Source organism: Balearica regulorum, chromosome 5 (genome assembly GCF_011004875.1).
Source record: "Balearica regulorum gibbericeps isolate bBalReg1 chromosome 5, bBalReg1.pri, whole genome shotgun sequence".
NCBI lineage: Eukaryota > Metazoa > Chordata > Aves > Gruiformes > Gruidae > Balearica > Balearica regulorum.
In genome coordinates this window covers 49,136,499-49,150,721 of record NC_046188.1, presented here as the reverse complement: position 1 = coordinate 49,150,721, position 14,223 = coordinate 49,136,499, and the positions used below count along the sequence as shown (strand labels likewise).

The 14,223-nt window shown below is 40.7% G+C and overlaps 1 protein-coding gene across 4 annotated transcripts in view; it reads left to right on the top strand.

Moving 5' to 3' along the window:
• The window catches only part of LDLRAD3 (low density lipoprotein receptor class A domain containing 3), a 120,072-nt gene that overhangs the window by 56,024 nt on the left and 49,825 nt on the right, over positions 1 to 14,223 (top strand). The window contains exon 4 of one of the 4 annotated variants that reach the window (XM_075754716.1): positions 2,875 to 3,006. The exons of 2 other annotated variants lie outside the window; for them this stretch is intronic. In XM_075754716.1, the coding sequence (XP_075610831.1) occupies positions 2,875 to 3,006 (132 nt within the window). Of the gene's footprint in view, positions 1 to 2,871; positions 3,007 to 14,223 lie in introns of all 4 variants that reach the window. One more of the 4 variants, XM_075754715.1, reaches the window with a different exon arrangement.

Sequence of the window (14,223 nt, the reverse complement as noted above, 5' to 3'; positions counted from 1 at the left end):
TTTTTACTTGCCTGTTTCTTGTCACTAAAGATATGACTTATTTGTTCATCAGCACATTTAGATTTCTCTGTTTATACATGTTCTCAAACTACAAAAAAAGAAAATAAAGGGATATTTAGTGAAACAGATTCTGGGAAGGAGAAGGAGGTTCTTGAAGTTAAACATGCCTGCCAGTGCACTAGCTTGAGCTGCTGTTCAGCAGCTTGCAGGGAAGTTGCAGCAGAGAGATCATCTGAAGTACTACTTGACTTGGGCTAAACCCCCTGCGTGTGGCTGCATAGATCCATTTGTATCTGTAAGTCTAGCAGGGGTATATCATAGCAATAAGCAAAGGTTATGTTCAATCCAGCAGCTCTGTTGGAGCTGGTATCAGGAGCTGGTAAAAGCATGGGTCTGTAGGCGGAAGCTTGGAGCAAATACTTGCTCATTGTCTTGTTGGAGTGTTCAGTTTTTCCTTTTAATGACATTTAAAGGTCAGGAGGAGGACAACAGACACTAGCTTTCAAAGATAACAAAAGAGGCGATCTTTACAGTGATCCATCACTGTCTGCTTCTTGGAATACTTGCCTTTCTTGTTTGTGTGCTTTACCCCATGACATGAACATTTCTTAAGGTGCCATCTGTTGTTGGTCTAGAGCATCTGGTTTGGGCCCTGGGAGGACTGTGGCAAGGAGACAGCACCTCTGCAGGGCAAGTGAAGCTACGGAAAGAAGATTGAAGGCTAAGGAAATTACTTTGGGTTATGCTTAAACAAGTGAACTAGAAAGAGGCTTTGACATACATGCTTTGAATATCCTTGAGGTGATAGACCGACAAGTGGCAGGTCTCAACTGAAAATGCACCAGCTCATGGAGTTGGTTAAGAATGACATAATTTCCCATGAGCTCATAGTGTGTAACTCCAACACGACCTTACAGCTGATGATAACATGCTGCTAATCTCCCCATTTCTCTATGCCATTTAAGCACACACTTGTGTTTTCTAGCATATCCAAGTGTCTAATCACTGCTTTGCTTATGTAGAGGAACAACACTGTAGGTCATAAAGTAACCTGGAAAATCAACATGCTATGCAAGCGAGCAGCAGTTTCAGACCAAAGATTTTGTGTGTTCGTGATAAATGTGCTTTTTGGGAGCTGGAGGAATTGAGAGTTGTTGTGTTTTAATAATAATAATAAAAGAATATACAGAACAAGTGATGCACAGCACAATTACACACCACCTGCTTACTGATGCCCAGCTAGTTCCCAAGCCATGGTCCTCCTTGGACAAGTCCTCCCAGCTTATATACTGAACATGATGTCTTATGGTATGGAATATCCCCTTGGCCAGTTTGGTTCAGCTGTCCTGGCTGTGCCCCCTCCCAGCTTCTTGTGCACCTCCTGCAGAAGGCTCATGCCTCCTTGCTGGCAGGGCTTGGGAAGCTGAAATGTCCTTGACTTAATTGTAAACACAGCTTAGCAACAACTAAAATGTTAGTGTATTACCAACTTTATTTTCATACTAAATCCAAAACACAGCACTATACCAGCTACTAGGAAGAAAATTAGCTCTTATCCCAGACAAAAACAGGACAGGAGTGTTTATTATATATACTGCAGGTTATATGCATGGCAGGCTTCAAAGTTTTTATGTTAGTTTTTTTTTTTTTAAAGACTTTTTAAAGGCAGCTCTTTAAAGAATAAAAAAACGGAAGCCAGTTAGTATTTGGGAACTGTAATCCCCTTTGTTATTATGGCAGAGAAGCACTTTGAAGCAGACAAGGCATGTAAGCAGCTTTTTTAAGGTTTTCAATTGGAAAGTTGCATTTTGTTTCAGTCACCTCATTACCAAAAACTGGCAAGAGTTCAGAGAAGAGTGCCAAAAATGATTAAGGGACAGAGAGATTGATTTATGAGAAGATATTAAAAACTGCTAAATTATGCATATCTCAGCTAAGCAATGGCTATGTTGGAAGATAAGGCTATACATGCTGTATATGAAGGGTGCAAACACTGTTCAAGGAGGGATTATGTAGTTATGTATGCTGGGCTATAGCTAAGAGTAGGAAAGAGAAAACTAAGATGAATATCAAGGAAACCTCCTTGGCAGTGAGATGCATTGAAGCTGTGATGTATACTGCTAGCAGAAGTGGTGAAAACTGCCCTGCTTGAAGCTTTAACTGAACTAGACATAGCATCTTACAGTATACTGCGGGGTTTGGTGTGGGTGAGGAGACTACTCCACCTAAACGAGTCTGCTTAAATACTATTCTGTTTTTGCTCTGTGTGCAACACTGGGCCTTATGTGAAAGGATTTTCAGGGAGCTACTGTAATATGCATATTCAGCTCCTTCAAAACACTGAGAACCTGAGAAATGTTAACATTGCATTGTATAAATTCAAAATAATGAGGAGAATGAGGAAGGTGGAAAAAGACAGACACAGAGGTAAATAAATCACTACCAGGCAGTTCTCAGCCAGGGTTATTGGCTTATAATATGAAGCTTGAGCTAAACTGAGTTTGTTATAGTGGGAAGCAACAGGCAGTGTTTATGGTACGCGGTGCTACCCTCCATGTCTTCAGTGTGAGCAAATGCTGAGCACGGAACAGTGATCATGCTAGGGTCTCTCATGAGAAAGTGAACAGAAGGCTTATCACAACTGTGGGTGTACCAAATCTCTGCTAATTGTAATGAATCTTGCACGAATTAGAAATTTCAGCGTGCTCTGTTTATAGAGACAAGGTTGATTTGATTGCCAAGTTACTCCCACATATTCAGTGAATTGACCAACTGTTGAGTTGTGACCTGTTGTCATTGATTGCTTAACGGCTATTTCACTGCCTGGGTAAGAGAATTTCTAATGCAAGATGTCACTTTCTCTTTTTGCAGCAGCAAATCCCTTGCTTTGCTCTACTGCACGATTCCACTGTAAAAATGGTCTCTGCATTGATAAAAGTTTTGTATGCGACAGTCAAAATAACTGTCAAGACAACAGTGATGAAGAAAGCTGTGAAAACCCTCAAGGTAGGCACAGGGTTTTTCTTCTATTCTGTACCAACTCCGATTAATGTGGAACAGGCTTAGTAGAAAATACGACTCTGTTGGCTTGCTCTGTGTTGGCTAGAGCTGTGGTTTCCTAATTCTGCAAATAAAGAGAGTGAAATGTGTGGAGTATGTGTGCGCATATGTTTCATTCTCAGTGCTCAGAGAAGACTGGTATCTTTTTCAGATTAGTAAAAATGTACTTTTGCAGGAAGTGCTTATGATCTGTGATCCAGTGCTCTCTGAAGTTGCTGGGAATCCATTTAATGACTTTGAGAGATGGATTGGGCCCAGAGGGATCAATAATAAAACTTTGGTTTGAAGTAGTTCAGCAGTCTATTTACCAGATGAGTAAATCTGTGTAGGCTTAAAGCTTTAGATCCTCAGTGCTCAGATACTTTCTGGAAGACACTGCAGGACAACTCTACAATGAAAGAATTTATTCCTACCCTTCCTTGTTTCTGTCTTTAGAGAAAAGGAAGGGGATAGGGAAGAAAATTTTTGTTTGAAAATTGTTTTGTATTGTGTTGCGAGAATCCCAAAACACAATCTCTGATGGGTTTTTTCCGTTTTAACTTATGCTGTAAGTCTACATCTAGTGCTCCTCAGTTTTGTCTTCTATAACTTAGTACCATAGTATTTTGTAAAACGTGAAGTATAAATGAATGACTTGAGGTTAAGAAATGATGTGTGTGGGAATCAAATGCTAAAAATGTTCATGTCTGAGTTACTAGTGAGAGATCAGAGTAGGCGAAAAATGGGAGTTGGTGGATATTTGCAGGGGAGACGTGATGTGCTTGGCTCTATAGAAAGAAAGACACATGAAAAGAGATAAAGTAGGGTATGAAGGAAGAAGAAATTAGGGAAATTGAAAGAGAATGATGTCAATATCTAGCTGCACTGATGATTTAGTCCTTTGTGGAAGAGAAAATAATTCGGAGCTTAACATGGCGATAAATATTCTTGACAGCTCACAGGGGAAGAGGGAAAACATGCAACAGCAATGCCAACAAAACAGGGTTTATTGCAATGGTATGTGACAATCTCTTCTGTGCCATTCCTCTGCCTAACCTACAAATTGTTTCCTTTGGCTCTGTGTGTAAGGGCTGAAAGGGATCATCCTGGTAACTTGCCTGCTTGCTGGGCTACGTTGCAGCCTGGGAACATAGCTCTGCTCAGATCAGAGCCTCAGAGAGGGGCATCTGGCTGCCCCTGCCCTCTGTCTGGAGTCGGGAGGAAAGGGCTGATGAGGGACTAGCGTGTGTGTATTGCTGCTGCTGCACCAATGCTGCTGCCCCTGTACTGAGGGCTGAATTGTTTTTTACTACAAGCCTAAGGCAGCCTAATAAGATTAATGTGGGTGGTAAGATTTCTTGTTGGGGTTTGGGGTCCTTTTTTTTTTTTTTTTTTGGCTTCTGAAGCTTAAAGCAGCAGTGTGCTTTTCCAAAGTTGGGATGACTGCTTCCTCTGCAGATTAATTGGCTGGATTGCCTCCAGGTTGTTTGTTGTCATGACAATCTGCTTTTGGAAGTGACTGTCAGGCTCAGGAGAAGAAAAGAGCTGAATTTCATGAAGCCGTTACTTTTGTCTTTTGTCTTTGGCCCTTCTGGAAATGTCAGATTAGTAAGAGGTTTAAGCAAAGTAATTCTATCTGATTCTATGCAGGAAAGAGCCCCAAACAGGGAAGAAGGAAGTCTCTCTCATTAAGACCAGAGCAGCAATGATTTGGGGCTTTTTTTATTTAAAAAAAAAAAAAAAAAAGAGAATCCAAGTACAGGGTTGGGTATGAGGATTTCCCAAAGTAAAATGCTGGTTGTGGGGAATGTAGGTGATTGCCTTTGCCCATTGGCAGCTCAGAGCCTCCCTGAACTGCCATTTCGTGGTAAGTAGGCAATGCTCTTGTACCTGTCTTTCAAAGCAAGGATTAAACAGTATAATGTGCTTAACTTCCCATCTGAATGTAAATGAGGATTCCCTCTGGAGCTTGCAGCTATGGGTATGTCTGTCCTGGCTTCCAAATACACAAACTACTTTGTGTTAATTGAGAATTAGAGGCTACTGTGGACAGTCTGTCATTTCTCACAGTTCTTTCTACAGCAGATCTAATTACTGTAATTACAGTGAGTTTTCATGTTAACACAGCACCCAAGAATCACAGTCTTTACCCAGAGCACTTCATTTCTAGTTCTTAGGGACAGAGCAAAGCAAATCTGTAGGGTATTATAAAATCAAGATAAACGGGTTTCTTCCCACTAGCTATGTTATCACGTAGAATGCAGTAGCTTTAGTTCAGTGTGATTGAGTGTGGTCTGACATACGAGATTGCCCTTGTGTGCTATTTTTCTATCTAAAAATGTGTTGATTTAGAAATCTCTAAGCCCTCTGAACCACTGTATGATAGTGTCATTATCGCCATTTAACAGATGGGGAAGAGGTGGCATAGACAGGCTAAATGAAGTGGTCCCAGAGTGACATCCTGGCTGGTAGAAGTAGAGCTTCACCCGTGCTTGTCTGCTTCAGGGGGATGTCATGAGACTTAACCAATGTTTGCAAGCTGTTTTGAGATACTGTGATAACATGTGGAATAGAAGTGTGAATTATTAATTGGTACTTTGCTCTCCTTCTGCTCTTGAGTATACTGACAAGCTTTTTAAATTAACACCTCTTCCTAGTCCTCCATGAACTTCAAAGGCCTCCTTTATCCTGCTGTCATTACTGGAAAGCTCCAGTAGCATATCTGTTTCGTTTGTGTCAGATACTCCTCCATGCATAAAGGTCCTTTCAATCAAGAAGGGTCACTCTGCAGGCTAGAAAAACAGGAATGTGACCTCTTACTGAAAAACATATTGACCCAGCTATGACATGGAACACTTCAAAATGTGCTGTACTTAATGAATAATAGCTTTGCTAGCATGCTGCAATTTGTGATGAGCCTGAAGCCATGGGCTTATAGAAATTAATTTCAGTCATAAGGTAGGGGTGGATTCATTTGAGGGGAGGAAGACAGAGATCCCAGGATTTAGTTGTGAAAATGGGAGCAAGGTCAAATTTTTGAGAATAAATTCCTGCTTCCTTTCTCCTTACCACTTGTAATTGAGCATTACATATCTTACAAAGGTTTGTATGTCATGGGGAAAGTGTCAGTTTAAAAACTTAAACTGTGAAAATTTAGCAGCAAGTCAAATAATTCTGCTCTAATTCCTGACAGTAATTATTTGTAGCTGCCACAGTAAACTTCAGAGCTGTTCATTTAATCCCAACCCACCTATACTTTGGTCATCTCCATTTTCCAGCATTGAATTAGTATGGCCGGACATTTCCCTTAGTCTGGAATGTGTTGTATTCATCAAAGTATGTGCCTGAGTCTTGGGATTGGATGGAGCATATAATTGCTTGAATTGTCCACACGAGTTGCATATATGAATTGTTCTTTCTAGGGCGTTATTCTAGTTTTAACACTTGCAGTGATTGGAAATTTCTGCTCTTGGTTTATATTTAATGGATCTTAATCCAGGAAAGTTCATATGCCTCGAGTTAGCTGACAGTGCTAATCATTCACAGCAGCTACTATGAGTGTACTCCTCAGGCCCACCTGTTGCTGGGGGGCATTTCGTGCTCTGTGACAGGCATCCACTTAATTGGAAGGGAATTCCTTTTTCTTAATATTTTTGAACAACCATGTTAATAATTGCTTTTTATGTAAACGTCTTCACACTACTTCTTCCTTTAGTTTTTCTTCCGTTTTGGCTTTAACACCAGCAAAAGCATACTGAATATTTTAATTCAATCTCCTTTTCCTTTCATGACACTTCTTTTCTTTCCTTCTAAGTTTGCTAAATACCTTTATTAGCTTTAACCCCATTGCCTAGGAAAGCGGGTTTTATTGCTGTGAGTCTATATTCACTCTGGTGCTGTAGAGAGAGGCTCTTGGCTTCAGTAATGTTCCTACAAGTCTAGCTCTGCAGTTGTTAGTAAACAGTACCATTGTGGTCAAATTATAAACCAAATGTTTTGCAAATGTCCTGAAGTTTATTCCTACCCTATGTTTCTACAGTGTATTTGGTAATGTCCACTGTTGCACATGTGGATACCTCCTTTTCTATTTTTGCATAGTTTTTCATTGAATTTGTGTTAGGATTTTGACATACCCCAGTATTCTAAAACAGATTTAGAAGCATATACAGATTTAGAAGAAGGTGTTGAAGTCTCTGTTCTTTCCTCTGTAGCATGTATAAATTGCATGTATAAATAAAAATTGGCAGCATATTAAAAATGAAGAATTTGACCCTGTGTGAAACAAGTGGAAAATGATTCAAAAGGTTGACTTACTAAAATTAACTTCTAAGTGATAATGTAAATTCTGTAATGATAATTTCTGTGGATTTAGGTATAGGTGAGAAGTTGGAAGGGGACTGGCTGTAATGGTAAATGCTACGACCCGTTGTTGGTGTTTGCACAATTGAGTTGCAAAGCAAATGTGGGTTTTAGAACTGACAGCCAAGTGGAACAGACATACTCTAAATTTCAGTGATATACCACAAAACCTAGTTTATGAAACACAAATAGCTCCCAGAACATCCCACTCCATATGGAGCTTGTAGCCAGCCCTCTGCACGTGGCAAATTTAAATTCTGAAATTCCCAAATGTGATGGTATCACTTACACATCCCAAAGCTTTGTAGTCTGATCCTGGCAGCTTTTACTGAGTCTCTCTTTGACTGATTATTGACTCAGTCTGCAAACTAAAGCTCAACTTGCAATTATTGTGCATCAGCTTAGCCCAGATTCAGCCTACAGCAGGAATTTAATACTCAGAGGCAGACTGAATAGAAGCAGAACCTTAAGGAAGGATACAAATAAAATGTCACTGAATGTTTTATTAAATGAAGGCTTTGCCTGAGCATATTTAGCTCTCTAATATCCCTGTTTTATAACACTTGCTAGATGGAAATGTTTTTGTCAGCTGTGAATTCCTTCTTTCCTCTGTTCCTCCATTCCTGGATTAAGTCCAGGCTTCCTCCTCTTTCCATTTTTTCTCTCCTCATAAGATTATTTATTTGAGAGGGTTCTTGTCAAAAAAATTGGTCCATCTGCATGGAGACTAAAATGTAAGGTGAACTACAGTAGGCAGATGTTCCAGTAAGTTCATCTGTGCTCTTATTTCAACAGTATGCGGACTCCATGTCCCTGCTGCCTCCCAGGCCAGTCTGTTGTTTGTAAAATTGATTATTGATCACTTCATTTGAACAGCAGATAACACAGACATTATTGTAGATGGTCCCAGACTCATTCAGAAGTATGGTAACTTCTGAGTGGGACTAGGGGAGGAATTCTTACTTCACTGTGCACAGAGGCTTTGCAATTAAAGTAGTGTAAAATAGATGTTGGGACCTCCAGGAGAGGTCCAGGCAGCTGGTACGAGTTGCTACATCTCCTTGCTAGGTGGATTGGAGTTGCTACATCTTGCAGCTCCCTCAGCTTGTGAAGATGTCAGGGTTTTGTTGCAGAACAGGCATATGTACCTGAGAAAGCATTGTCTTGTGGATCAGCACGTTGCTTCTGCAGGCACTTTGGCCTAGTATTTTGGCAGAATAATAACAGACATGCTGCCAAAATGGTATACTACCGCTGGTGAGCAGCTCTTCTATTAAGAGCAACTATAACATGGCAATAGACAAGCAATGACTTCAGGTCTCCAGATGGACAACAAACTTACTTAAAAGGGTGTTTCCAGACCTGGGAGGTGTCCAGCCTCTTCACCTGATGTCCTGTTCAGCCCACCTTTGATGGCTTGAAGCTCAAAGCAGTTATCAGCAGACGATGACTTGGCTAGTATAAAAATCAGTTTTATTACCTAGGTCAAATCTTAGACAAGGTGCTGTATCACTGGGGGCTCACCATGTTTGTCAACAGCTCTAGCAGGGGAAAAAAAGGAAGAAAAAGAGGATCTGGCAGCAATGACCTTGCCCTGAAAACAATTCCTTGAAGATAGCAAGGACAGGGAACTGACTTTGTGTCTCCAGCTCATATTACACCTGTTCTGTAGACAGATGTATTTGAGGGTGCTGATGGTAGCCCTCCATCAAGGCACAGCTTACTCCCATGATGGAAGCGCTGTTCTTATAGGAGTGCCTTATTGGGCTCTTGCTTTAATCTCATGGGGTTTTGGGGTTTTTTGTTTGGGTTTGGGTGGGGTTATTTATTTGGGGTTTTTTTGTATGTATCAGCTACTTTCCTTTCAGCCAGTGGCTGAGGAGTGGAGCTGGGAATGGGGACTGTACATGGCATGGGGTTTTTTCTCACCTGTGCAGAAATGAAATATGAGCTCTTAACAATTGTGTCCAGATATTTTTACCTTCACTTTGTGGTATTGATGCCTAATTAACAGTTCCAAAAAAAGGTGATGACATGAATATCCAGTTTCTTTGCTTGTACTTCAAAACTTCAAAAACAGGTGATAAAATGTGACACTAGAGGAAGACAAGTTTAAAATACAAGACATTCTTTTTCCCTGTAGTTCTTGAAGCTAATTAAATTCTCTCTTGAGCTCTCATTAGAAAAAATCAATTCCTTTCAAATACATTTTCCACAAGTTTTTAACAGCATGTATGTGTTTGAAATATACTATACATATTTGCCTGTCACACCATGTCCTGGCTGCTGAATTGCATTAACTTTTCATAGATGTCAGCGTCATTTAATTGTTGAAGACTTCTGTTGCTGGACCAGAGATGCCAGCCCCTAGTCTTTGTGCTGTCAATGGAGGGAATCCAAATAAAACTCACAGGTGTTAATCTTTGACTTGCTGTAAAACAAAATCAATTCCAGGTAAGGTGACCAAGTGCTTTTTCTACAGTTATTGTAGAAAAGGATCATAGCGTTTGTATTAAAAATAAAACTGTAATTTTTGTTAAGGCAATTTCAGTACTGGGACGTGTTTTTTGTTGGAAAATGGTCATTGTCATAGCAAATGTCTGTCAGGGAGGAGCCACAGCAAAGGTTTCCTGGCTTAAGTACTGAAGAGAAGCTGTTGCTAGCAGAACGGGAGTTAGCTTGGCTGTCTCTTCTGTTTCTAGTCCTAACCTTCATTCAGCAGACTAGCCTGTCCCAACCTGTAATTCTACTTCCAAGGCCAGCTGGGAGCTGGTCTGCATGACTCTCGTGCCAGGTGTCGGCCTATTAGCCCTGCAGTTTCAGCCAAATGGCAAACCTTGTTCTTTACCCTGATTATTAACATCAATCTTAGCTAAGTGATAATGCTTCAGCCTAAATCTAGCTTTGAGACCTGTCTGCATTAACCAGGGCAGCAAAAAGCCTGAAGTTAATTTATGCTTCAGTGCCTTCGCAGATCTTGGTCTGGCATTGTCATGTCTGTAACCACGACTTAGAAATGATTTCCCAAGGTGAACTATTGAAGAAGCTCGCTACGTCCAGCAGTTTGCACAGGGACTTGTGCAGAGAGCACAGGAGTTTTCCTTCCTTGATCTTTAGGAGTTGGGCTGTTCTTTTTGTGCAGCAGTGGAATTGAATAGAAGACCAGTTTTGCTGCTCAGACCTGTGTGAATAGGAGAAACAGATCCCAGCATCCTGTGTGTCAGACTTTGGGGCAGATTTTTTTGCTTTGTTTCTTCCCCCTGCAGCTGTCAGCAATAAAGTTGGAAGATGGGGCTCCTAAAATGTCAGGCTGCAACTCTGTCCCCAGCTGAAACTAGTTTTGCATGTGGTTAAAATCTGCATCTTTTCACAACTTCAGTTATATCCAGGAATAATTTGTGACGTGTGAACTCTGTCAAAGCTTGTCTGTGTGTTCTTATTCAAATGTAAAGCCACAAACAAAGCCAACACGACCTGGTGTAAAAGTGTCTCTATTCAGATGTTCTAGCAGTTTAATACATAATCAATTATGTAATTGACCTAAAGCAGCATTTTTTTTGGTGTAGACAGTCCCCTGGAGCACGGTTACCAAGGTCTGTTGAAAAGTTTTACTGACATCTGCTCCACAAGAATAAATGCAGGGCCTCCAGGTCAGCCAGATGTCTCTGGAGCTAGAAACTGTGCTGGTGCAATGCACTTGACTTGTACGAAGGAGAGCAGCTAGAAATGCAAAATTGCCCTCAGAAATGTAGGCGACCCCATGTGTGCAGGACCTCGATAGGTCTGGGCAGTTTGTGTCTGTTATTTTGAGAAATCCTGGCTTAGAGTAATTCTGTTGTTTTTCTCTAAGCGGTTTCACTGTGCTGGCATAGCTACAATTTTACTCTGCCTTACAGAAAATACCATTTTGTATCATCTTATGGGAGAAATAAGGGTACAGAAAACTGAATTTGGGGGGGATACCTCACAAATGAGGTTGTATTAACATCAAAATGTGTCTATCAGACCTCACTGTGTCTTCATGTTCACTCCTTCCAAATGTTGGTCACAGCCAGGTCAGTGGGAGCATTAACTTTCTGCAGCTGACGCAAATGGCATTTGTTTCTTTATTGCAGGTCACACTTAAGTTGCTGTACCAGTGTGTTGTGGAGCATAAATTGCTTCAGGATGATTTTTAAAACCTGAGCAAGTTGCCAGCCAGTGTTCCACAGAAGGTATTTCATACTGCTTGATCTAGAACAAGCAAATGAAACTTGATAAGCAAATGGATTACCACAGAAAAGAAAGTGTCTTGCCAGGCTTTAGATTAAGCTGAGATTCATCCTCAGCCAAGCACTTCAGTATCTGTAAATCTGTGAAGGAAGAGGCTGTTGAATTCTAGCTTTCCCTTCTTTACCGTTTTTGCATTAAAACTTGCATCCCATAGTCTGATCAAGGTTCCTTGGAAGACTGAGCACCACAGCAGATTTTCTTCTGGCTGCTAAAAAATATGAGGTGGTGAGATACATCACACCAGTCTTTAGTCTATGTGCTGTTCCCTGAGCTTGCCAAACTAACTCGTGCTCTCATCTCACATTACCAGATATTCTGTGCTAATTTGCTATAAAGGATTGTGTTAAAAATCCATATTTATGAGGGATGTTAAAAACGTAAAGCGATTATATGGTTTTCAATTACATAAACATCAACATGCAATGGGAATTAGAAGCTCAATAATTAATTTTCTGTTTATTTGTCTATGCAAACAGTAAAACCTGGAGAACAAGCAGAGGGCAGAGTGTGGCGGGTACAGTGCCATAAAGTGCTTTTAGTATACCTATTCAGTTCAGATGTCAATGTGTAGGTACTGGCTCTTAAGGGATGTAGCAACCTGGTGAGTGGGAATCATTGGGTGCAGAAGTCCTGTTCATACCTATGCCCTATTAGTTAAGCAGTGTTTCCACTAATATGGCTGAAGGTTGGGACAATGGGGGTGCCTGTTCATGTGTCCTGAGCACAGAGGTGGCAGCAGCTAGAGCTGCCTGATGCTTCCTGGTATTGGCATGGTAAATGACCTTGGGCATTTTGGGTTAACGTCTGACATATGCCTGATCTCTATTTTACAGTTGAAGAATACCAAACTTCTAACTTTTGAAAGCTTTACGCAGTATTATAACATCATTTGAAGAAAATAAATATAATGAATCACTTCTGAATATTATCCGTCACCTGAAGTGCACGGACCAGTCACTGTGGGGTCTGGGCATTGGTGCTGAATTACATCCTCTGAGGCTTCAAAGCAGAAGCTGAAAGCTTCATTTATTCTAGTAGCATTATTACACCCCAGTAAATGCAGTGATTACCAACTAGTTGTTAAGTGGAAGTAAGTTTGAGGATCTGGTGTTTTTGTTAAGAGGTTAGGAAATGTGTTACACTGCACTAAAACCTCTGGGAATTAAAAAACTAGCTTGTTCCATTTGTTCAACTGTTTATTCTTAGATCGTCATTTCTTTTTGCTTCCTACATGCTGAAGAGCTCGCAAACACCAACCTCGTTTTAGTGACGGCTGTCCAGGAAAATGCTTTTAGACTTTTTGAGACAGGTTTTTCCATGGCAAATGGTGCTCATGGTTTACTCTCTACAGGAGAAGACTTAGGACTGTCCTACAGAGCAAGTTCTAGAGCTGAGAGTTTTCTCTGAGAAAGGTTTTCTGAACAGAAACTTGAACTATTGCATCAGTTAACTTTGAAGTCCATGGTGGCTGGAGCCTTGCTGACTGGTTTGCAAGGAGGTGGTTTGGACTTGGCTTGAGGGAAATGGATCATTACGTGCAATTAAATGGAAGCTTTGTAAGGTATTTGGCACTGATGCTTGTAAGGACCCATAGCTGTAGGAATACTATATGGGAAAGAGAGTGTCCTTACAGTGACTAACTTGCTGTCAAATTTAATTTTCTTTTTTCACACTCTAGAAGCAGAAAACAATAAGCATGTGAGTTCAGGAAAGCAATGCTATGGGGGAAGTTACATCCTTCTTTAATAACTGGATGACTGTGATCAACCAGGAAAAGGCAGATGAGAAGACCATATGTTCTGTTCAAAAGCTATCAGATTCCAGGCTGATTTTTTTCTGTTGTTTTTGCTTGCCAAATTTGTCTGACCAGATTGGAACAGGTATGTTGGTGATCTGTTAGATAGAGAGGTTCTTCAGACACAGGCTCAGACAACAGGGTGGCTACAGCAAGTATGAGAGGACTGAAGCAGCTGTTATGATAAAAATAAGACATAGTGACAGTGAACAGAGACTGGCTTGCAAATAGAGGGTGGAGATCATACATAGGAGCTTAAGCCATGCTCCTACTTTTTTTTTTAATTTTGTTTTATGAAAGGCTCACTTGGCCACAGTCTTGTCATTTGCTATTGTGTGGGAGCCAGCTCATATAATTAAGACTGAGATGGTGGTAACCTTCTCTTATGTACACATCATCAGTTTTGTGATGAATCAGCTGCCAAGTTTTACGTTCCACAGCCCAAATTCTTGCTCTTTCCATTGAGCTCACAACACAGGTGTGATTGAATCACTGAGTGTTTGCAGAAGCCACTGCTGATCTTTCCCTTGTTTTCCAGACTGCCATTTCCACCACCTCTTGATATATAAATCCCAGAGTTAATGATTAGATGGCAGCCATATGAGATCAGATTCTAGTCATGACTAATAATTGCAAGAAAATATCCAGAGAGTACCTTCCTGGCCAAGCTGAATGTAATTCAAGACTCCATATGTGAAGGAGCAGTGGTTGGAGGTGCCTGAGGAAACATGCAGAAGTGAGGTTGCATATTGGAGAGA